A 22,830-nucleotide genomic window follows, 5' to 3' on the forward strand; every position below is an offset into this window, starting at 1 on the left:
TAGACTGTAAGTTTAACCAAAATGTAAATCCAAAGATAATGATTATAACTTTGTGACATGTGACTTTACATGGTTTTGTAATATCGTGTGATTTAAAAAAAAAAATTCGTAAAGATCATCACGTCGTCGAGACAATTGGGAAAAGAGAACAGAATGAACAGTGGAAGTCTTGCAGATGATGGCAGAAGAGTTCCCGTGAAATTTCCTCGTACTGTTCTCTGTCTTCTTCTTTGAGCCCGCTTCAAATTTTCTTTTCTTCTCATCTAATCAAATCTTTAAGAGATTGAGAATATACATATGTTCCCATCATTTTGTCTGATTCTATGCTATCTTTCTCCTGTTCTTGTTCCTCATTCATGGGAGTTCTTGAATACCCTTTGATCCGACGCATTTCACAAACTCCGGTTCGAAGGTTTCGATCTGAAACGAGTACCCTTCTTCTAGATTGGTCTTGCAGCTCTGGTAGAAGAGGAAATTCACTACTGTGTCGAGAATCACGAAGATGGCGTATAAGTAAGCTATGAGCATTCCTTCAGGAACCAGCGAGGCAATGTCTCTGTCGCCGGCGAAATAAGACTTGACGATCCTTGTCTGAAACAAAGCCTCGACGGCTGCTAATCCGATATTCGTAGGCAGAGCCAAAGCCAAAGCCGTGGAAGTCCTTCCACGTATCAGAACACACGCCTTCAGAATCGCCATGTAACCCGACGATGATGATGATGATGACGAAACCAATGCCAAGTTGGAGATCACGAGGGCGTTTGCAAGAATGATGGAGTAGACAACAGCAGCCGAAACAGAGAGGATCCCAAGGAAGATTTGCGAGGAGAATCCGAAGCCTTGGAGGAGATTGAAAGCCATGAATAACAGACCGAAAGCAGATGCGTTTGCAGACAGAAGCAGGAACGAGTTGCAGATATATGTCCTGAGGAGACACAAGTAATCACCCAAGGAAACATCCGAGGAAGAAAGCTTATCGTTTGAGAGAAGTCTGATCACATAGGCTTTGGAAAAGAGAAGGAAGGTGAGAGAGAAAGGGAGGGCGAAGACAGAGGAACAAATGGTTTGCGAGAGTTTGAGGCTAAGGATGTCGAAGAAAGAAGGGAAACCCGCTGCATGAAAGAGAGTATTAAGCCTCGTCCGAAGCGAGGAGAGGGCGGAGGATGAAGAGGAGAAGGGCTGAGAGAGGAGGAGAGCCACCGCGAAGGGGAAGGCGGAGGCGGCGGCCGCCGTCGTGAAGCGGTGGTAGTTTCTGAGGAATGTATGGATCGATCTTCTCATGATCTTGATCGGTTCCTCCATTGATTTGATCTGTAAATTTTTGTTGAAGAAGAATGAGAGAGACGTGTGTTTTCTTGAGTGAACCACCAAATCTTGAAATGGGTTTTCTTTATACAAGGCTCTCTTCTATATGTTATGTGTGTGTATATATAGATGCATGTATATTTTGTGGATTGTGTGTGATTTTTTTTTTATTTCTCTTTTTTAAAATTTTGTATTTTTAAATAATGGTGGGTTGGGTGTTAGAGAAGGAAATAGATAGGCCAACTGAAAAGAACCAACCAATTTTGCCAAAAGGTGAGGAGTTTGTATACACACTTCCTTGTGATTATATATATATATATATATATGTATGTATGTATGTATGTATATATAAACACCTCTTTGTTGCTCTCTCTCTCTCCATATATATATATATATAAAGTATGAGAATTTATAAAAAAACTTACCTAACAAATTGGAAAAGGATTAGTTTTGAAACAAGTTTCATGTCCCCAATACACTCTTGAAAGGTCTTTTGATTGGTGATAAAAGAAAATAATTTTTATTTTATGCTTACAACACACTCCATTGCATATATGTGTATGTATAGATCTGTGTTAAATAGCTAGAAGTGATGTGGGTTATGCATTAGATTTAATGTGTGTGTGTGTATATATATATATTCATCGAAAAATGAGTAAAATTATGAATGATGAGGGAATCAGAAGGCTTAGCTTTCAAGAAATTGAATCATGATAATAAGCCCCAAATGGATTTAAAAAAAAAAGAAATTAATTTAATTTCATTGCTTTGATCATAAAACAACAAATGATTTTGAGTAAGACTTTTTCCCAAACTCATGAAATTTGTCCCTTTGGCATTTTTGAAAGTATGACAAAAAAAAAAACCTACGTTTGTTTGGTTTTCCTCCGAGTAATCAATTGTTATAATGTTTATGCAACTCATAGGTTATATCATTTTAAGATCGATTGATGTATACATTTACTTGAAATTTTAATTCATGTGCTAATCTAAGGTTGTACAACTTGATATGAAATGGGAATTTTTAAAAAAAAAAGTAAAATACAATATTAGAAATATAACCTAAAAAATAACTCGAACTCTAATAATTTCCAATATTTATAATCCTATTTGAACAGAATTAGTTTAATCCATTATAATTTAAATAAATATTAAAATAGTAGATGAAACTAAACCAAAACAATTTTTTTAAAATGAATATTTTCTATGAACGCTAAACCCTAAAATTTTACGAAATAAATCTAAATTTAATATATATTTTTTAAAACCGAAAATTTTCAATCTAAAATTAGCTTAACAAAACCCCCCTACTTTTATATGTGACATGTAAACATGCATGCATGTTTGCATATAAATGGTAGGCCTACATGTATATGTACATGTATATACGTATGTAGTTCTGCGTGAACAAACTCATACAATACGGTGAAAAAAAAGAAAAAACATGCATTGAATTTTTAATTGATAAAAAATGAAATTGTTTCCTTCTATAAACATTAAAATCTCAATTCCATAAATGACTAATTATGCATGGATCTATGGTTGAAGAGTCAACGTCTCGGGGATGAAAATTTGACCCCAAATATTTGTTACGATTATAAAATCCAAATGGAAAAAGAAAAAGAAAAAGAGTCTCTAAATTGTTACATTACCTCGTTTTTTTATATTAATTATGGTATATATGATTTGTTTCCGTTACATATGTTTAAAAAATTTTAAATCAAAATTTATTTTCATCTTCTTTTTTTCCTTAAAAAATAGGTCGAAAACGAAACAAAAAAGTATTTAATTAAACATATTTAGTTATTAATAAGACATGGACATGAAATGATAATGAAATCATAATTATCGTGATAGAACAGGCTAAATTACGACACATTTTCTTACAAAATTGTCGGTAAAGTATGCAAAATGTATATATATATATATATATAATACTAGTTTAGTTTCTATAATAAGATGTAATGTTTGATTATAAGCCATTTTATTGAAAATAACTCGGACAACTAATATAGAAGTGCTACTAATCACACACCGACAATCATATAGTCACATCGAAACCAAAGTCTTAATTATCATAATAATAATAATAATTACTCTTATATACAAAAAAAATTATTAAAATTTAACGCTCTTAATTATAAAAATAATTACTCTTATATACAAAAAAATTAAATTTAACGCTCTTAATTATATGGCACAATTCCACCGTGTGTTTGTGTGTTTAGTACAACCAAAACATCAATTTAACACTTTGGTTAGAGCATATGGGCCTTTTTGCATGCATTTTACACGACTATTATTCGAGCTATTAATTTATATAATTATAATTATGCCGGTTATTATTGATTTTGTCTTATGAGTCACCCAATATATATCCGTTTTCTGAATATTTATTATTATCTTGTTGTGAACATGGATATTTTTTGTATGTGTGCCTAATCATATAAAAAATATCAATATTTGATTAGATCAGTGGAAAAATATGTTAAAATAAAGATTTTAAAAAAAATGAATTATTTTCTTTGTAGTACGTGGAATATTTTGATTTTGAAATTTTTTTATTTTTTTAACGATATATCAGATATATTTATTTTCTGCCATCATTAATTGTTTTACGAAACATGGAGTCATACACTTATTATTTATTTGTCGTAATGTATTATATGTTGTTGAAACAGCCATTTCAGCGTATTGTGACATCCCCACCTAATCCAATTATATACACACGCACATACATATATGCGAGTCTATAACATTCATATATATATATATATATATATGTATTGTTAAAATGGATAACAAAATTATATTTCGGAATTAAAAATAGTGTACTATATATAATCATTTTTTACTGGACAAGATAATCATCATTATTCTAGTTAATTTCAATGGCGTGAAAATAGTCGTGACCCTGAAAATGGCTGTAATACTATTATTCTTCGTTGATGAAAACGGAGATTAAATGTGAATTTCAGATATAATTAAATATGATTATATATTTAACTCGAATGATTAGCATTGTAAATGCACGTGAAGATTGGCTGGAATACATGGTTCTGATCTGTAAAGCTTTGGCCAGAAAAAAAAAATCATTCTGATTTATTTTAATTTCTGAGATTATCCAATTAATTTCTCTCAGAAACATAATTTATATATATATATATATATAAGGAACTTCAGAATCTTGAGCAGCAGCTGGATACTTCTCTTAAGCACATCCGTTCTAGAAAGGTATATATGCCTAAACATTCTTTCTTCTCTTTTTTTTTTTGTAAATATTCTTCCTTTTTCAAATAAAACAAAACATAAGAATATATTTAGTTTGATATCAACATATCGAAGTCGTTATATATAGAGGGTGTGGTCTTGTTATACATATATAGAAACGGTCCATGTCTTGTGTAAGACAAGAGTTAACGTTGATTGGGTTATATGCAGAATCAACTCATGTCCGAGTCCATCAACGAGCTGCAGAGGAAGGTTAGAAAAAAATCACTTCATCTCTCAATTCGAATCCCAAGTACGCGTGTGGGCATGTTACATACATATTTAGAATGCATGTTACATATATGTGACATCAAAAGAACACAATTACGTGGACAATAGTGTTCGGGAGAGACAAATATATATATAATCGATCAAGAGCACTAAATTGTGTTCACATTCATTTGTTCAAGCGGATTCGTTTACTGTTTCTTCCAGTTCAAGTGGTAATAACGCCACTTCTTGATTATTGTCTTGGTTATATATATATATATAATCTCGAATTAGATCTCGTATTGGGCCTTGCAATTGGCCCATTACCATTGACATAACCCAAAGAGTTTGGGTTCTTAACAATAATAACTAAATAATTCATCTGATAATTGAAGTTGATATAAAAGTCAAATAATTATGATTCTTTAAAAGTAATTCAAAGCGAATAAAAAAATTAAACGAAAATTTATTTGAAGCTTTATAATTAAATTTACTTTAAATTTTTTATTGACGTTTGATTCTCATCTCCGGATTCCGTCAGGGGTGATCCCTCTGTCTTCCCGCCGATCAACCACGAGAATCTCCACGTTGCTTCCTTTCTCGATGGAGACGACATGATCCACGATTCCCCCTCCGAATCCTCCTCCCCTGTGTCTTCATCTCGAGGGTCTTCGTCTTCTTCGTTCGTCCTCTCTCTCATACCGATGGGCAACCGCCCTGGACGCCGGCTTAACTTGATCGCAGATCGCCGTGGCAAACTCACGGGACGGAGAGCAAATCTACTCTGTTTTCTTCTGATTCAGACGGCGAATCTCCGCCGCCGTCTGATGCAGTCGGAGAATCGCCGTGGAAACCGTTGAGTCGCTCCTCACGTGAGGCCGATTTCGCCCAGTGTTGGAGGAACTTCTTCTCATTCCCGAAGCTTGAGAATTCCACGACATTTGTAACTTCAGTTCCATCAAGGGGACTCAACGGTCATTATATCCCGTCGTTACCGTCGCAACATGACGGTGGATTCGTTGCTAGGGAGGAACCTACGAGGTCGGTTTCCAATTTTCCTTGCAAGGCGTTTGACGAAATGTCGATCAGACACACTGTTTCTGAGTCTGGTCGTCTCCTGTATTGTCTTGTTTTATAGTTCAGCTCATGCATCAGATTCATGATTGCCCAGACATGAACGACTTACTGATCAAGTACCACAAGAATGTCGTGTCAAGACTCCCAAATTGATCAGAAGATTCTTTCACAGATTCTTTTGTTTCTTCTTCTTCTTCTTCTTGGTTGTTTTCTGTTGTCAGATTTGCTCTAAATGAAAAAAGGATTGAAATTTCCTCCACCCATTAACATTTGGAGCTCTCGTTCTAATTTCATAATGGTACCGTTTGTCTGTGAAATCCAAACATCTTCCTTCCCTTTGGTATATTATAAACAGCAGAAGAGGTTTCGCTTTGTAGTAAAAGGGTACATTACACCAATGTAACATGAAGGACCAATTAACAAAAGAATCTACTCATCATTTGTCTTTGTTCATGAAGTTGAATCCAAGGGCAAGAAATCCAAAAGAAAGGGGGAGAGATCTATATAATCAAACTGTCTGGAGCCATTTCGGTTCCAGCTGCTATGTCTGAGCCCCAATCTTGTCGGGCGTTGTTCTGCGTATATCAAACCTGTTTACATACTCCAATGGGGCGGTTGTCTCGTTCCTGATCCTCTTGATCTTGGGGCTCAACAATCCTCTGTGACCAAACCCGTAAAGCTTAAGCACTTGATTATCGGCAAAGTTAAACGCTCTCTCCATGCTCTTCAGGCAGCGTTCCACCGCGTAATCTGCATAGCTTCCACATGGCTTGCACCCGACAAAGTGTGTCACAAAGGGCCATCTCCCATCTCCCAATCCCGGGTGGTACTTCTCCATCATTTCCTCGTATCTATCCACCAATCCTTCCCAAAACCCATGCAGATAGTACTGATTCTCCACAAAGACTTTGTCCATCCATTGATCTTTCTGGGAAAGCAGCAGATATATCAAGGCGGATTGATCGTCTGCCTCGAATGCCGGCCTTCCCTTCAGATTCGCCGTGAGAATTCTCCCCGCTTCCTCACGGATTGGACCCTTTGGTCCCATTGGCGCCCAAGCATCCAACAAATCCAAAGACCATTGACAGTTTCTAAACAAGAAACTCCCTGTGTTCAAAGCAATCCAAGACTTCTGTTCGAACAACAAATCCGGATAACCATGGATAACCAAGTTATGTTTCTCATACTTGGACAAGGGAATCTCAAACACCATGTCCGTGAACAATGCATCACTGTCCATCCACCAAATCCATTCCACTTCAGGGTGAGACAACATCAATCTCCTGAGCATTGGAAGTTTCGCCCAATACCCAGCAAGCTCCTTGTCCAAATGAGCCATGTTATACACAATCTCGATCCCGTGAAGCCTACAGTAATCAATCTTGTTCTTAACCGACTTCAAAAGGTAATGATCGCCAATGGGGTTGTCACAAGGTTTCGGTGGCGATCCTGTCAGGAGCAAAATCCTAGGTTTGCCATTGACAACGTTAGGAAACTCCGGGTTTTGCGATAGCCATACCTTGCGTTGTTCGTCCCAGTTTGTGATCTTTGGTCCGAGAGTGTAGGTCATGTTGAGATTGAGATCCGACTCGGTCGGCTCGTCGGGGTCGGTGGGATCCGAGTCGGATCGGATCTCCGAAAGAATCCGATTGGTCTCCTCGATGAGGTTCTGGTTGACGGCGTCGGCTTCGGGGCTTCCGAGGTTTATGCCTATGGTGCCGCGAAGGACGAGGATGGTGACGAAGCCGCAGAGGATGGTGATCTTGATGTTGTTGAACGTCTTCTGGATCTGCTTGCCACGTTGTAACCTCCGTCCACCGCCTCCGTTCGCCGTCGTTGTCGGAAGACCAGCCGCGCCGGCGCCGGAGGAGGTACGCTTCTGGGTCGTGAAGCCGTCCTGCCCCATTTTCCAATGAGATTTGGGATCCGTGAAAAAATGGCACCGTGGAAAGGACAAAGCAGAGAGAATTGTGGAAATCCAAAACCCTAGATCGATCGAGGAGCCATTGTTGAGAGAAGAGAGAGAAACACGCGTCCTGCTAGCTTCTGATAGAGACGAGACACATTCGGTTACTGTAATAAATAAGGCCACACATATCCATTTTGGCACCGTCGGTTTAATTCAGTTATTTTTAGACTTAAAACTTTTAATTTTATTTATTTCCCTTTTTATATTTAAATAGTTTAATTTTTATCTAATATAAATATTTATTTTAACAATAATTATAAGGTTTTGATATCAGATTCAGATATTATGAACTTGGATTTGTATACTTTGCAATAATTACCTAATAAATACCTACTTATATGATTGAAAAAAGAGCTATTAATATAATGGAAAATGATGAAATATAATTTACTTATTCCTTTGGAATAAATTTACACAATAAAATATTTAAAAAAGCCAATTAAATTGAAAAAAGACGTCTAAGATATAGGGCAAAAATTGTTCTAGGTTTTAACGATGACCAAACTACAAAAACTTGATGAGATTTGATAAAATGAAATTAAATAATCCAACAAAAAAATATCAGCATGAATTGGACAAAAAAAATCCAAAACCATATGGCCATGTTTTGTGATCTTATTCATGTTGCAAGTCTTCCATGTGACAACTTGAAGATCTCCCACACTGTCTACAGTTCAGAAACCCCACTTCGGCCCTGCATTCATTTACTCATTTGTCTGCAAAAAAAAAAACGAATCTTTAATAATAGTGATAATAAAATCTTATATCTTTTACATAAAAATATCCAATTCCATAATCATTACTTGATTTTTAACTAAATGGGTTTAACTCTTTCGGTTAAATCATGTTGGATGCGATTCCAACGTCTTGAGAGATGACCAAGATTAAAGTCGGTTTATTTCGGTACATTGTTTACCAACATAAACCGAACCGAACCAATGTAAACTGAGCATGGCTCTGAACCTTAACCATTTTTATCTGGTAATGGCTTTAACGCAACACCAACAAAACCAGAATCAGAATGATGACACCATTGCTGTCACAACCGTTCTGAGTTCCATAGATTGTTACTTCAGATACATCAGATAAGCTGGAAGAAATCTGAAATCAACGGCCCGGTTTTTGTTTCTTCTTGCTTTTGCATTTTGGTTTTGTCTTGCTCATCTTAAGCTGCATCTTTGCCTTGAGTGCATCATAATCCTCCATTGAAATCACTTCTTTCTTCTTTGTTGGTTCGAAAGCCTCAGTGACAGAGGGATCTAGCAAATCTACCGAGCAACGAAGGGTGACACCGAGAGACATTGCCTCATTCCAAAGCTCTCTTCCCCTCTCAAAGTCCCCTCCTTTACAAAGTTTTTGTATAAGCACGTCATAAACTGCCCCATAGCCACCCACTGAGTTTCTCTTCATCTTCTCAAACAACTCAATCGCCAAATTCACCCGCTTAACTCCGCAAAGAATCCCAATAAGATCATAGTAGATCTTGCATTCAGGTTTCAACCCTCTTTCAATCATCTCATCAACCACTTTGTTACCTTTCCCGAACCTCCCTGTCAAGTACAGCATTCTCGTGACGAGGTAGTAGCTTGTTGAATCGGGATCACACCCCGATTGCTTCATTTGCTCAAGAATCCGGCAAGATTCTTTCACCCTTCTCACTCTTCCCAGACTAGAAAGCAATATGTTGTAACTAATGGACGTGGGCGAGATTTTATAAGACCTCATCTCCGACATAACGTTCAATGCTTCGGGAACAAGACCAGACGGGTTTCGTCTAACGTTCCGCTCGCAGAGGCAGCTAAGCAAAGTGTTGTAGCAAAAAATATCCGGGGCAATCCCGGCTGATTTCATTTCTTGTATAACTTTTCTTGCTTCCTTCACATTTTTTTGGATCGATAACCCATACAAAAGACTTCTATACACACACAATTCGTTTCCCAAGATAATTTCCTTGTGATGATGCAAAACTCCCAGAGCTTTCTTCACATGCCCTCTGGAGCAGAGAGCACTGATAATGGCTGTCACTGTGAAACTATCTTGCGGGCAGGAAAACTTGTCCAAGCTCTTGAAAATACCCAATGCCTCTTCTTCTCTACCGAGTTTTACCAAAGATTCAGCCACAAGGCCAAATGTTTGTCGGTCCATTGCCAGTTTTTCCTCCCGTATATCCGATAGCAGTAGCTGTATAGCCGTATGATCCCTTTTCTCAGCCAAAACTCTCAGTACATAGTTGAATTCCTTGTCATCTAAGCAGGATCCCGGGTTCCTACGTGACCACGAGAAAAATCTGAGCAGCCTTCTCGCTGATGTCTCATTCCTGCAGGAATCTATTACTTGGGTAACAAGTTTGGATGATACCGAAACCGAAACCCGGTTCAGCATTTCCTCGAGGTCATCCAGACCGCCAACGGGGCTCGATACAACCCGGCAAAGCGCCTGCAACTCAGTCGATGCATCACCTGTTCCATCTCTTATAGGCGAAAAACACAAAGAACGTTTGGTTTTCCCAAGACTCGGTAGAATCGAAAACCGGATTGATCTGAATACGGATCTCATCTTCTATGAGGAATTTCAACAAACACTTTATATGCATGTGCTCTTTGGATGTAGGAAAAAGAGCCAACCCCACCAATCGCGAAACTGAACATCAGAGTATCAAACCCTCGAAAATGTCTACAGCATCCATGAAAATTTTCCTGAGGACACGAGCTGAGATTCGACGAAAGACATGAAATCTGCAGAAGTCCACAAGAACACGCGCTCATGTATACACACACACGTCTCTGTGCTATATCGGGGGTATTTTGGTCATTTCATAAACTTGTTTTTAATGTATTAATGATATAAAGATTAGCTGATAATAATTTATATCTGAAGCGGCATATCATTTATCAGACCGGATTTTGATATCCGATCGTGTATTTTTTTAAAGAAAAAAATTGGGTTAAACCGGTCCAACAGATTCGGACCGCACCGGTCCGGTTAATCATGGTTAACAAAAGAATTGGTCAACGACAACAATCAAAATCTGAATGTAGGGGAAAACGTGTCTTGTAATGACAGGTGAAAACATATTTTAAATGACTGCTTTGCATTTCCTTACCTTTTTTCACTTACTTTATAATTTTTTAATGTTTAGAATTTAAAATTGAGATTTCTTTGGTATAGTTGATGGGTGGTTTGACTGTGATTCTGATTTATAATTATGTTTTTTTTTTTAAATTAAAGAATAATGGTTGGAATTGTCAACAGATCAGACCTCTTTTAATTATTTTAAATTGGTATACGATTTCAAATTAAAAATGTAATTAAATTCGAAACAACAACATAAACATATGATTACTGAATCTCAGAGTTTATGTTTTCTACATATTTTTATTTTTATTTTTTGTTTCTATTTTAGATGCACCTTATCTTCGTCCACCATTTAAATTTGATAGATCTTTTTCTAAGTGACGTGGCCTTCTCTGTATCTCTACCAAACTATCCACACCACTTTTCTCCTCCTCTCTGCACTTTTTCCCTTCCCCACCTTCCACGTCATCTTCTTCTCTAACATATTTTATATGCGCACTACGCACCTCTAAAGAATCCACGATCTCCAGCGTCCGTTCTGTGCCGCTTCAACGGCTGAGATTTTTCTGGTCGCAAATCGCGTCTAGAAAAGTTGACAACAGAGAGACAAAAGTCCCTCTCGTGATTTTTCTCACTCCTCTTGTCGGATTCCTCCTCCTCTCGCCCCCGGCGTTTCCCATCTTGCGCCGCTTCTCCGGCGATTCTTCTGTTCTTGTCGGCTTCTCTGATCTATAATTCTCTGGCGTCCGATTTCCCCGGAAGAAAAGGAGTTCACTTTTTTTCTTTTTCTCTCTGTTTTTTCCCTTTCATTTGTTCGTTCTTGGGTTTTGCTTTGCTAGTCTCATGGCTAGAGATAAGCTGGGGCGATGAGGAGGATCAGTGTTTTGTCTGTGAAATTGAGTAACTTTGTACTAATGACGGGTTCGGCGATCCGGATGTCATAGCGTTGATTTGGGTTCTGATTCGCCATGGAAGTGCTCTAGTACTTTCCGATTTTCGGTTCCAGTGGTGTAATTTTGTGTTTTTTTTATCGGATAGATTGGTTTATGTGATTCGACAGTTGGTGGGTTTATCTGGAATTCTGGTGATGGAATTGAATAGCGAGTGTAAGGGGGGAGATGGGTTCATTGATAGGAGCAAAGTCAGGATTCTGCTTTGCGACAGCGATTCGAAGAACTTGAGAGAGGTCTTCACCCTCCTCACAGAATGTTCTTATCAGGGTATGAGTCGGAACTGATTGGTTCTCCTCTGTTTTTTGTTGTTTCTCGATGTTGTCCGGCTGATTTTCTTATGTTCAAGATGGAACTACTGTAAAATCTACCTTATGAATCGTTGGATTATGAAGATCCAGTGACTCGTTACTGAGTTTTGTCTTTATTAGTTTTTAACCGATCTGGTGTTTGTTTTCTTCCAAGGATGGGTTAGCATCTTGCTTATTTGAATTTTGGACAATCACCTTTTCTTGGAATTTGTATGCAGATATATTTCATTAGCTCTTGAAAGGGCAGGGAATGATGGTTTTGGGGTTTAGCATTCTTTTCATCAGTTGGTTCCATAGTTTTTCATTCTCTCAGTTTCATATTACTGGCGTTTTTTCCCTTTCAGTGTTGAAAATGGACCTATTTATTTGTGTTAAAATGCAGTCACTCCAGTGAGGTCAGCGAGGCAAGTGATTGATGCGCTCAATGCAGAAGGACCAGATATTGACATAATACTGGCCGAGGTCGATCTCCCGATGGCCAAGGGTATGAAGATGTTGAAGTACATCACACGGGACAAAGATCTTCGCAGGATTCCCGTGATCAGTAAGTTCAGTTATCCTGTTTGTAAAATTTCTGGATTGTTTTTCTTTTCCTGAAGAGATGTTTATTTGTGGGCGTATGATCTCATTTGCTTTATACCGACTAATCTAACAATATTCTCGATTCAAGTGATGTCGAGGCAAGACGAGGTTTCTGTTGTCGTCAAGTGCTTAAAGCTAGGGGCAGCAGACTATCTTGTGAAGCCTCTTCGGACGAACGAGCTTCTGAACTTGTGGACACACATGTGGAGAAGAAGACGCATGGTTTGTTTTGCTTTTCTCGACTCTACCCTGCTTAGTGTAGTGTCTTTAGGACCATTTCATGATATCAACATTCGTACTTGCCCATTCTCGATGCTTTCGTTATCTGATTAATGGAATTCAGGCATGTCTGTCTTGTATGTGCATCTGTATCTTGTGTTTCTATAGTATAGCTTCGATCTGCTCCGAGGGAGATGTTTTGTGTAAACCTTGTTAGAGGGCAAAGACCCACTTTTAGCTATTCTGTATATGGTGTAATATCTGCCAGAAAAGGGAAGAAACATCAACTCATTCGTGTCGGGTAATATGTTTATATTGTATTTATCTTCTTCTATGTTTCTTTCGGCAGCTTGGACTTGCTGAGAAGAACATGTTGAGCTATGATTTCGATCTTGTGGGATCGGATCCAAGTGATGCAAACACAAACAGTACCAACCTGTTCTCTGATGACACAGATGACAAGAGCCTTAGGTGCACCAACCTGCAGACAGGAACTTCAAACAATCCGGAAAATGAGGTGATTAAATTCTTGATTAAGCCTTAACGTTCTTCCTTTTCCCGTATGATTTTGGACGATGTCACACCCCCTTTGAGATTTGTTATTCTGCTTTGGTGGCAGTGTTCTGTTACTGCTATATTTTCTAGTGTTCATGTTGGTGATGGCTGTGGGGCTGCTGATGGTGCAGCCACTTCTCCTCCTGCTGTTGCAGCTATGGAGCCTGAACCGGCTCATCTGGCCGGGTCTTACCCCTATGAGGCAGCCAATAAAGATAGCAATGAAGGTGCTTATTACTGTTAACTGTGTAACGATACCCGGGTTCTTTTCTGTGGATTTTAATAAAGCAAAAGGGTTCTTGTTCTTGCAGGACGATTTTCTTCTGGTCCGAAGAAAAGTAAATTGAAGATTGGCGAGTCGTCTGCTTTCTTCACATACGTAAAGTCCACTGTCTCGAAAGCCAACTGTCAGGATCTTCCCCGTGTCAATGAAAATGGTTCACACCATTCTGGTGTAGAAGCTGGCAAAACCAATCAAACGTACCGAAGAAGTGGCAGGAGCTTTCCCTACTCCATGGAACGGTCATGCACTCCTCCCATGTCGATGGAATTCCATAACAGGAGTTACCATGAGGGAAACATGAACACGTCTCTGATTCCAGTGAACTCGGGTAAGGAATCATCTCAAGCCGGTGTTTCTGGTTTCTCTGGGCAAACTGCTTATCCATATTATATGCATGGGGCCATGAACCATGCTATGATGCAATCAACAGCCCATCATCATACCCATGCCTCCTCAGGAATGATGATGTCTCAATACGGTCATCATTTTCAGCATTGCCCTCCCAACCATCCTAATGAAATGGGTGGATTCCCTTACTACCACCACCCAATGAGCGTGTCTTTACAGCATGGTCAGATGCCGATGGTCCATCAACCTTGGCCGCCGGCATCTTCGAATGAGGTGAAGCTGAGTAAAGTTGACAGAAGAGAGGAAGCACTCATCAAATTCAGACAGAAAAGGAACCAGAGGTGCTTTGATAAGAAGATAAGGTACGTGAATAGGAAACGCCTTGCCGAGAGGAGACCGCGTGTAAGGGGGCAGTTTGTGAGGAAGGTGAATGGCGTGAACGTTGATCTTAACGGGCAGCCTGACTCTGCTGAATATGAGGACGACGATGGCGATGACGACGATGATGATGATGATGAAGAGGATCATGTTGATGATGCCTTGGGGAGTTAAAACATCAAGAAGAAGCGAAATCATGAAGGGTATTTCTCTATTTCTTGGTTGCTTTTCTCCAGTTACCAATCATACGATCTTGTTGTAGTATATTCCCGTTTGTATGAGGCTTCTGCTCGAGTTTCCTATTATAGAATGTCCAGAACCAGAAATATCGAAGTCTCTTATTGAATGAGAAGGTTAAGGGATATCTTTAAGGGAAAATGACATTTTCCTACACGAATTTATCAAAATGTGACATTTTTCTACACGAATTTTTAATTTGACAAATGTCTACACTCAATTAACAAATTTCCCAAATACCTACACGAATTATCCAATTTTAGTGCAATTAACTACACAATCCGAAATTATCAATTAATTGCTGACGTGGAAGGCCACGTGGCGGCTCACGTGGTATGCCACGCGGGATTTTTTTGCTATGTCAGCGCGAATAAAAAAAAATAAAATTTTTTTCCTAGAAATAAAAATAAAAAATACATATATAAACATATATATGTATTTATATATTTGTATGTATATAAATTTAAATTTCGTATAGATTTTAAAAAGTATATATTGTATAAATTGGAATTTTATACAAATATATTTATATATATACACATACAAATATATAATATATTTGTATGTATGTATATGTATATATATTTGTGTATATATATATATGTTTATATTTGTATTTCTATATATATATATGAATATACACATATATATTTATATATTTGTATGTATATAAATTTAATTTTTTTATAAAATTTAAAAATATATATATATATATGCATACATATAAATATATTTATATTTTTTATTTTTATTTTTTTTAATTTGCGCTGACGGTAAAAATCCCACGTGGTATGCCACGTGAGCCGCCACGTGGCATGCCACGTCATCAATTAATTGATAATTTCGGATTGTGTAGTTAATTGCACTAAAATTGGATAATTCGTGTAGGTATTTGGGAAATTTGTTAATTGGGTGTAGACATTTGTCAAATTAAAAATTCGTGTAGGAAAATGTCACATTTTGATAAATTCGTGTAGGAAAATGTCATTTTCCCTATCTTTAATAATATATTATATTAAAATACAAACCGCTACCGCCGAGGGCAAACTTAATAAACCGGAACAAACCATTTTTAATAATATATTATATTAAAATACAAACCGCTACCGCCGAGGGCAAACTTAATAAACCGGAACAAACCGGTTGTGTATACCAATGTTCAGTGGGAAAGATTCAAAGAAGCCCTCAAGGGTCGGACAGAACAAGCCTCGTACGATCTCCAGATGTTGAAGCTTCTGCTTTCGGATCGTAGAAGATTAGCTTACTCCTACAAGCTTCAATCTTCCGCCTTCAGATCGTTCTCTCACTCTCCATGTCCGTCATCGCTCGCCTCGTTGTCGTCTTCGTCGGCTACTTCGGATTTGGTTGAAGCAATACTGAACTGCAGATCGGCGGAAGAAGCGGTCAAGCTGTTCGAATCGTCTTCAGGACCAGTTAGTTCGAAGACGAAGGATCTTCGACCTTTCTCGGCGACAGTTCACCTCCTTACCAGTGCCCAGAAGTATGCGCAGGCAAGGTGTTTGATAAAAAGCCTCATACAAGGTCTCTGCCGCAACAGCAAGCCGACCAATGTCGGATACAAGGTCTTCAATGCTCTCAAGAATGTAGAAAGCCCTAGATTCAGTAATGGGGTGTTTAATCTCTTGGTCATGGAGCTTCTCGAGATGGGGTTGTTCGAGGAAGCACTCTCGGTGATCCGAAAGATGAGATGTTCGCCTGATTTGAAAACTTGCCATGCGATTTTGAATGGCTTGGTTAAAAGGAAACAGTTTCATTCCGTTTGGGAAGTCTATCAACATATGATCTCCCATGGGTTGGTCCCTGATGCGCACATTTACTCGGTCCTGTTTGACTGTTGTTCGAAACAAGGCTATAGTTCTAGGAAGGAGAAACTTCTCAAAGGCATGGCAACCAGAGGAATCCAGCCGAATGTTGTTATATATACTTTGCTTATCCGTGACTTGTGCAAGAAAGAAAAAATGGAGGAGGCCGAGAAAATGTTCCAACTGATGAAGGAGCATGGCATTCTTCCGAACTTGTATACTTATGGCACTATGATCAACGGCTACTGCAAGGCCTCTCAACTTAGACCAGCGTATGCATTGTATAAGGAGATTCCGGTTTCTGGGTTGCTGCCAAATGTTTTCGTGCTTGGCATATTGGTCGATGGGTTTTGCAAAGTTCACGAATTAACAAATGCAAGGAGCCTTTTCGTGCATATGGTCAAGTTTGGGGTTGATCCTAATTTATTTGTTTATAACAGTCTGATAAATGGATATTGTGGATTGGGAAACATGTCTGAAGCATTGGGATTGTGTTCAGAGATGAAAAGTTTGAAACTTTCACCTGATGTGGTCACTTATAGTATACTTATTAAGGGCCTTCTTAGTCAAGACCAGTTAGAGGAAGCGCACGGGTTATTTCAGACGATGAAGGATGAGAAAATTGTTCCTAATTCAGTGACTTACAATTCACTGATTCATGGGCATTGCAAAGAAGGCAATATGGAAAAAGCATTGGAGTTATCTTCAGAGATGACGGCATTTGGTATAGAACCTAACATCATAACTTTTTCTACTTTGATCGATGGTTACTGCAAAGCATGCAACATGAAAGCTGCCATGGGCTTGTATTCCGAAATGATCATCAAAGGCATAGCTCCCGATGTTGTGACTTACACAGCTTTGATTGATGGGCATTTCAAAGATGCCAACATGAAAGAAGCAATCCGGCTGTACAACGAAATGCTAGAGACTGGAATCTGCCCCAACAGTTACACTTTTGCTTGCCTGGTAGATGGGTTATGGAAAGAAGGGCAACTTTCCAAAGCCACTGATTTCATCTTGGCATTCAGAGAAGACAATTCAGAGAAAACCAACCCTCGAAGTGGCCTCTCGAATCATGTGGCTTATACAAGTTTGATTCATGGATTGTGTCAGAACGGCTATATTCTTAGAGCTACCAGGTTCTTCTCAGACATGAGATCGGTGGGTCTAAACCCAGATGTTAGCAGTTATGTTTCAATGGTAAAGGGCCATCTCAAAGAAAAGCGCATCACTGATGTGATGATGCTGCACTGTGACATGATCAAAACTGGGATGTTACCAAACCTTGTGGTGAGTCAATTACTTGCCAGGGGTTACCAAGAGAACAGTTATCTAAGATCAGCATGGTTGTGTGCAAATGATACAAGTCCCATTCTTGAAGGATCCAAAGTATTAAAAAACCGAGTTTGAGCTCAGTGAATCAACAATGGCAGATTTGGCCTATACTCTTTTTGTGTGTGTGTGTGTGTGTGTGTGTGTGTGTGTGTGTTGCTGCAGATGCAATCTCATAGTAGCCTCTTGCGGTGTAAATAGGATATAAGTTCTCGCAGAACTTAGAGCCAAGTACCATGAAAGGTAAATGAAATGTGACATTGTAGGAGAAACTAATTCTGAATGGAACATCTGTCTGCAAGAGTTCCACTGTTTCATCCGGGTGGAGCTTTGGTCAAGAACCTTTATGTAGTAAAATGCTACCTTTTATGAAGTGGCGAAACGAATTGAACAACTTTTTTGTTGCAGAGTTTCATGTGAATTCATGCAATCTGTGTCTGTTCCCCAATCTACAAGATGAATTCGTACAGTATGGGTGTGTATATATTATATATATTGCAGCTTGGATGTTGATTCTTACAGCTTCTTGTTACATCCTCCCTAGTATAAGATGGAAATAGGCAAAAGGCAACAAATGACTGACATGAGGGGCCATCTTCTTTGGCTTTGAACTGCTCCTGCGATTTCAGTAAATGTAATGGCCAACCCATCAGTGAAAAGAACAGAGATGGCAAAATAGTTTAACCCATCTAAAAAGCAAATTAATCAGAAATCGAATGTGCTAAACAAACATGAATGTCCTCAAGCTATATAAGAAAACCCAAACTATGTTAAACCAGTAGAAAAGTTCTTCATCTTATGAGAGGACAAACTCCTGCTGGTCAGCCCCAGCCGAAATCCCTGAACCCGCAAAGTTCGGAAGGTTTTGATACATTAGAAACGGTCGGGTCTAGGGTTTAGGGTATTTGCTTTCCATGTTTTGCCATTCACGTTTCAGAAAACATCTGAGCTCGAGAAGCGGGGAAATTCAGAACACAGCACCACAAAAGGTATTTTTTTTTTCAATACCAAGAGTCGTCCCTGCTCATGGGAAGAAGATGAGAAGAGACTTACAAGAGATTCAGGAACAGAGAATCACAAACTTGTCCAGGGGAGTCTTATAAGCTTTGCCAAACATCAAACGGCCACTGCTTCTGGCCTCTTGCTAGTTTTGATTCCTTTTATAGCTGCAAATTCCAAAAATAAACGTGCACGGATGAATATCAGAAATAACGCCGGCAGAAGAGAAATGGGGCATTCCCGTCATGATGATACTATCGTCTTCTGCTTTCAGACGTATATACCTTCCGCATAGTCCGGGGCTCCAAACACAGCTGATCCAGCCACCAGAGCATTCGCCCCAGCCTCAATAACCTATTAGACCGGCACAATGTTTATAGTAAAAACACCGATCCGGGCATACGAGAAATCAGAGTGCCGATATATTGGCTAAAAGGAAAGAATGGGAGAGGTTTTGGACTTCACCTTGTATGCATTCTTCGGACCTACACCGCCGTCAACTTCAATCCATGGGTTTACTCCCTGCCGAAACCATCCACGATAACGTTTCAACAAAAAAAAAAGAAGAGGCTCCCCGTACAAACTAATAGGAGTGGATATAAAGCTTACACCTTTGGAAGTACAAAACCATAGAAAGGGAAGCAACTAGATTACCTTTTCCGCACACATTCTTCTCAAGTCGGAGATTTTCTTTACTTGGCTTTCGATAAAGCTCTGTCCACCAAATCCAGGGTTGACAGACATTATCAAGACCAGATCAACCACTGATGCCAGAATCAAATGTTAATCCGATCAGACCCATTTTGACTGGTGAGCATTCAGGATGGACAAATGCATAGCAAAGGAAACATAAAACAAAGTCAAAGAGAAAAAAACCTCACCGTCCAACACATATTCTATGGCGCCCAATGGCGTCCCGGGGTTCAGTACAACTCCGGCTTTGGCTCCCAAGCTTTTTATCTACAATGCAGTCAGATGCAAAATAGGTTGATAGAGAGAAGATTAAACCGGAAGCATGAGAATAAAGGACAAAAATTTTCAAAAGACCTTAGCATGAATACTGAATAGTCTTACTTGGTTGACGGTACGATGCAAATGGATGGTTGATGACTGCTCACAATGTACGCTGACTATGTCAGCACCGGCTTTGATGAAATCCGGTACTCTCTGTTCGGGTTCCACTATCATCTGAAATAGAAACTCTTTTACTTGAAAAATATCATTGAGAATAGAGAGAGATCGGCAAAGGGACCAAGCTTACGAGATGAACGTCCAAAGGAAGATCCGTCACAGGGCGTAGAGCATCAACCACCAGAGGTCCAATTGTGATGTTGGGAACGAAACGACCGTCCATTACATCAACATGAATCCAATCACAACCTGCCAACTCTACTGCTTTTACCTGACAGAATGGAAAAGCATCAGAGAAGGGAACAAGCTCTAAGGAACAAAACACAAAGAAGATATCGGAACAGAAACACTGAAGTAATTTGGCAACATACCTGCTCGCCCAATTTTGAGAAATTGGCTGAAAGAATCGAGGGAGAAACAATGATGTCGCTTTTCGAGAACTTATCCACGCGAGAGGTGGCCTTCACGACAGCATGAGCTTTCTTTCTACACAATTCACATACCGATGATGGGATAGAAAACTCAGTGTAGGATCCACAATTGGTTTCATTTATCAAAGAATGCCAGTGGAATCTCTCCTCGTTGTCATTCACCAGGCAAAATCAACATCGACCAACCTTGTCACTCAGCTTACAAATGATGACATGTTTACTCGAGCATATCCACAAACACATGAAGGACATCAAACAGGATCTCATACTCTATAAGAAACTTCATTACAACAATACCGGTCAGCAAAATTAAACAGGAATATGAGGAAAATTTCAAAGTGAAATTCAAACACACGAAATTGAATGAAGATTAATACTCTCCAAGTGAAATTCAAACACACGTTCTGGGAAATTTCAAAGATTTATCTTTGGATGTGAAATTCCAACAATCAAATCAAAGCTTCGACCATCCAGCAATCATGAAAACCCAAATCTGACTTGAAACTCCAGACGAATCTCAAAGAAACCAAACGAAATTGTCAATTTCAAGAACAACTAAAAATAACATATCACCTGGAGAAACAGAACGAATTGGGCCGACAAAGAATCAATCTTTCCGGCCTAAGACCGAACCCACTGATCTGGGTTGGTGAGCAACACAACGAGGCAGCACTGCTCGACATGTCCCAAATTATCTCTTCCACAAAACTTCGATTTCCTATTAATTGAAAGCACAAAACTTTCTCTCACTAGAATCCCGCAAGGGTTGGTGGGTAGTGAGAGAAATCCAATCGTTTTATCTCTCCTTTCGCCCCAATCTCTCCTTCTCAGACACAAAAAATCAAAACTTTTTTTCCGGGAAAATTTCAGGAAAAGGAAAAAAAAGGAGAGAAAAATCTGAGAAATTGCGACGAGAAGCCACGTGTGAAATGGGGCTCGTGGTCGACGTCCTCAGCTCGGAATGCTTATCCGCAACGGTTGGCGCTCTGTTGCCAACTTGTACAATGTCCCAATCTTCATCCAAAGAGACAGGCCCTTCAGAATCCCATTATCGGTATTTATTGTTACCTGTAGGGTCATTTTCGTAATTTTCTTAAATCTGTTCTGGTTACTGCCCGGTTACCGAATTCCGGTACACCGTTTTTACATAATCCACGGTTTTATCGAACCGCATTTTGGTTCGATGGTTTTAGGGGGCCAGATTCGGTTTGATGCAATTACGCCCGGTTCGATTTTAAATTGATCATGATCTCGCTACTCGAACAGAATTAAATTTTAAAATATTATTCAGAGTGATAATAAATTGAGTTAAGGGGATTTATAGGATTTAGTGTGTATATATATATTCATAGTTTGAAATAAATTAATTATTAGTCCAAAACAGACAGACGCACTTTGAGTTTGGGTTGTTACCAAAGCCATGATTCATTATTTTATTTTTTTTTTAAAGTGAAATGCAGATCGATAACATTGGGCTCGAATGGGTTGAAGCAAACATTGGGCCTTGAAGCCGATGATAAACTAATTTAGGTTGATTAAAAAAAATACAGAATATTTTACGAGAACTGAAGATTAAAGATTATATAATTGTTTGTTTTATTATCACTTTTAGTGTTGATCAAAATTATCCGATAAAATTTTAATTTTGAACCCATCTCAAGTATTGAGTGGTTTAAATTTTGAATTTGAACGGTACATATGTATTATTTACGGATTAATATTCGGATTTGAATATTTATTTCAATATGAAATACTCGTGATTTTATATTCACTATAAAAAATATAATTTATTTTTTCAATTAAAAAAGTTGATTTCAGATATCCAAATTACTAGAATTCGAATTCGAACATTTAAATTTGGATTTGAATGTCCTAAATCTGGGTTTGAAATTATCACAAATTTAACATGGTTGTTGTATTTTAATTATGGTAATGAATAACATACAGTGTGAGGAGATATACCTATTGCTGCTTCCTGTTTTTAATTAAATACCATCGGATGGAATATTTTTATAAGTTGGAAACGTGACATATTTTGCATATATGTGGTTGTAGCTGCATGTCTTTTTGTGATCTCTAAGGCCGTTTCTATATACATATATATATATATATATATATATATTTTGTTAAATCATGAAGTTCATCTGGGTCTTCGGCCCAACCTACATTTCTTTGGGTCCGGGAGCAGCCTTTGAACACACAACCTTTGGTTATGCCTCTCCCTCCCCGCATGTCTGGATTCGAACCCCTGACCTGGAGGAGGAACATCCTCACTTCCAATCCAGGTACCACTCGACCACAGACATGTGGATATATATATATATATATATATATATATATAT

At 38.5% G+C, this 22,830-nt stretch overlaps 6 protein-coding genes across 7 annotated transcripts; 2 read left to right on the top strand and 4 right to left on the bottom strand.

The window, feature by feature from the left end:
* Positions 1 to 11: 11 nt before the first annotated feature.
* Positions 12 to 1,852, bottom strand: LOC104801435. The gene is made up of 2 exons (XM_010524711.2): positions 1,841 to 1,852; positions 12 to 1,407 (listed from the first exon to the last, which is right to left on the bottom strand). Exons 1-2 carry the CDS (start codon positions 1,850 to 1,852, stop codon positions 355 to 357), a joined length of 1,065 nt encoding a protein of 354 aa, XP_010523013.2. The 3' UTR covers positions 12 to 354.
* A 4,322-nt stretch (positions 1,853 to 6,174) lies between these two features.
* Positions 6,175 to 7,921, bottom strand: LOC104801444 (probable xyloglucan 6-xylosyltransferase 3). The gene has a single exon (XM_010524722.2). It carries the CDS (start codon positions 7,766 to 7,768, stop codon positions 6,404 to 6,406), a length of 1,365 nt encoding a protein of 454 aa, XP_010523024.1. The 5' UTR covers positions 7,769 to 7,921; the 3' UTR covers positions 6,175 to 6,403.
* A 354-nt stretch (positions 7,922 to 8,275) lies between these two features.
* Positions 8,276 to 10,590, bottom strand: LOC104801452 (pentatricopeptide repeat-containing protein At5g61370, mitochondrial). 2 transcript variants are annotated; one of them, XM_010524743.1, is made up of 2 exons: positions 8,795 to 10,590; positions 8,276 to 8,547 (listed from the first exon to the last, which is right to left on the bottom strand). In XM_010524743.1, exon 1 carries the CDS (start codon positions 10,385 to 10,387, stop codon positions 8,939 to 8,941), a length of 1,449 nt encoding a protein of 482 aa, XP_010523045.1. In that variant the 5' UTR covers positions 10,388 to 10,590; the 3' UTR covers positions 8,276 to 8,547; positions 8,795 to 8,938. The 2 variants fall into 2 exon arrangements, with proteins under 2 accessions (XP_010523045.1, XP_010523036.1); XM_010524734.1 differs by having other exon boundaries at positions 8,635 to 10,590.
* A 916-nt stretch (positions 10,591 to 11,506) lies between these two features.
* LOC104801462 (two-component response regulator-like APRR1) lies at positions 11,507 to 14,903 on the top strand. The gene is made up of 6 exons (XM_010524757.2): positions 11,507 to 12,126; positions 12,550 to 12,711; positions 12,838 to 12,971; positions 13,318 to 13,485; positions 13,588 to 13,750; positions 13,835 to 14,903. Exons 1-6 carry the CDS (start codon positions 11,994 to 11,996, stop codon positions 14,704 to 14,706), a joined length of 1,632 nt encoding a protein of 543 aa, XP_010523059.1. The 5' UTR covers positions 11,507 to 11,993; the 3' UTR covers positions 14,707 to 14,903.
* Positions 14,904 to 15,928: 1,025 nt separating this feature from the next.
* On the top strand, positions 15,929 to 18,031 carry LOC104801471 (pentatricopeptide repeat-containing protein At5g61400). Its single transcript, XM_010524768.1, has one exon. The coding sequence runs from the start codon at positions 15,993 to 15,995 to the stop codon at positions 18,003 to 18,005; it is 2,013 nt and encodes a 670-aa protein (XP_010523070.1). The 5' UTR covers positions 15,929 to 15,992; the 3' UTR covers positions 18,006 to 18,031.
* A 279-nt stretch (positions 18,032 to 18,310) lies between these two features.
* On the bottom strand, positions 18,311 to 21,280 carry LOC104801478 (ribulose-phosphate 3-epimerase, chloroplastic). The gene is made up of 10 exons (XM_010524781.1): positions 21,062 to 21,280; positions 20,429 to 20,543; positions 20,188 to 20,328; positions 20,001 to 20,114; positions 19,808 to 19,886; positions 19,581 to 19,690; positions 19,392 to 19,448; positions 19,211 to 19,280; positions 18,981 to 19,093; positions 18,311 to 18,544 (listed from the first exon to the last, which is right to left on the bottom strand). The coding sequence occupies exons 1-9, from the start codon at positions 21,169 to 21,171 to the stop codon at positions 19,044 to 19,046; spliced, it is 846 nt and encodes a 281-aa protein (XP_010523083.1). The 5' UTR covers positions 21,172 to 21,280; the 3' UTR covers positions 18,311 to 18,544; positions 18,981 to 19,043.
* Positions 21,281 to 22,830: the final 1,550 nt, after the last annotated feature.

This window comes from Tarenaya hassleriana, unplaced genomic scaffold (genome assembly GCF_000463585.1).
Source record: "Tarenaya hassleriana unplaced genomic scaffold, ASM46358v1 Cleome10, whole genome shotgun sequence".
NCBI classification, from domain to species: domain Eukaryota; kingdom Viridiplantae; phylum Streptophyta; class Magnoliopsida; order Brassicales; family Cleomaceae; genus Tarenaya; species Tarenaya hassleriana.

What these genes read in the sequence shown, in the direction of transcription:
- LOC104801444 (XM_010524722.2), bottom strand. Translation starts at nt 7,768, where the DNA reads ATGGGGCAGGACGGCTTCACGACCCAGAAGCGTACCTCCTCCGGCGCC.
- LOC104801452 (XM_010524743.1), bottom strand. Translation starts at nt 10,387, where the DNA reads ATGAGATCCGTATTCAGATCAATCCGGTTTTCGATTCTACCGAGTCTT.
- LOC104801462 (XM_010524757.2), top strand. Translation starts at nt 11,994, where the DNA reads ATGGAATTGAATAGCGAGTGTAAGGGGGGAGATGGGTTCATTGATAGG. An exon ending in CAAACAATCCGGAAAATGAG is followed by an intron (nt 13,486 to 13,587) that starts GTGATTAAATTC and finishes CTTTGGTGGCAG; the next exon opens with TGTTCTGTTACTGCTATATT. An exon ending in CAATAAAGATAGCAATGAAG is followed by an intron (nt 13,751 to 13,834) that starts GTGCTTATTACT and finishes TTGTTCTTGCAG; the next exon opens with GACGATTTTCTTCTGGTCCG.
- LOC104801471 (XM_010524768.1), top strand. Translation starts at nt 15,993, where the DNA reads ATGTTGAAGCTTCTGCTTTCGGATCGTAGAAGATTAGCTTACTCCTAC.
- LOC104801478 (XM_010524781.1), bottom strand. Translation starts at nt 21,171, where the DNA reads ATGTCGAGCAGTGCTGCCTCGTTGTGTTGCTCACCAACCCAGATCAGT. An exon ending in TTCCTTTGGACGTTCATCTC is followed by an intron (nt 20,115 to 20,187) that starts GTAAGCTTGGTC and finishes TTTCTATTTCAG; the next exon opens with ATGATAGTGGAACCCGAACA. An exon ending in TGCATCGTACCGTCAACCAA is followed by an intron (nt 19,887 to 20,000) that starts GTAAGACTATTC and finishes ACTGCATTGTAG; the next exon opens with ATAAAAAGCTTGGGAGCCAA.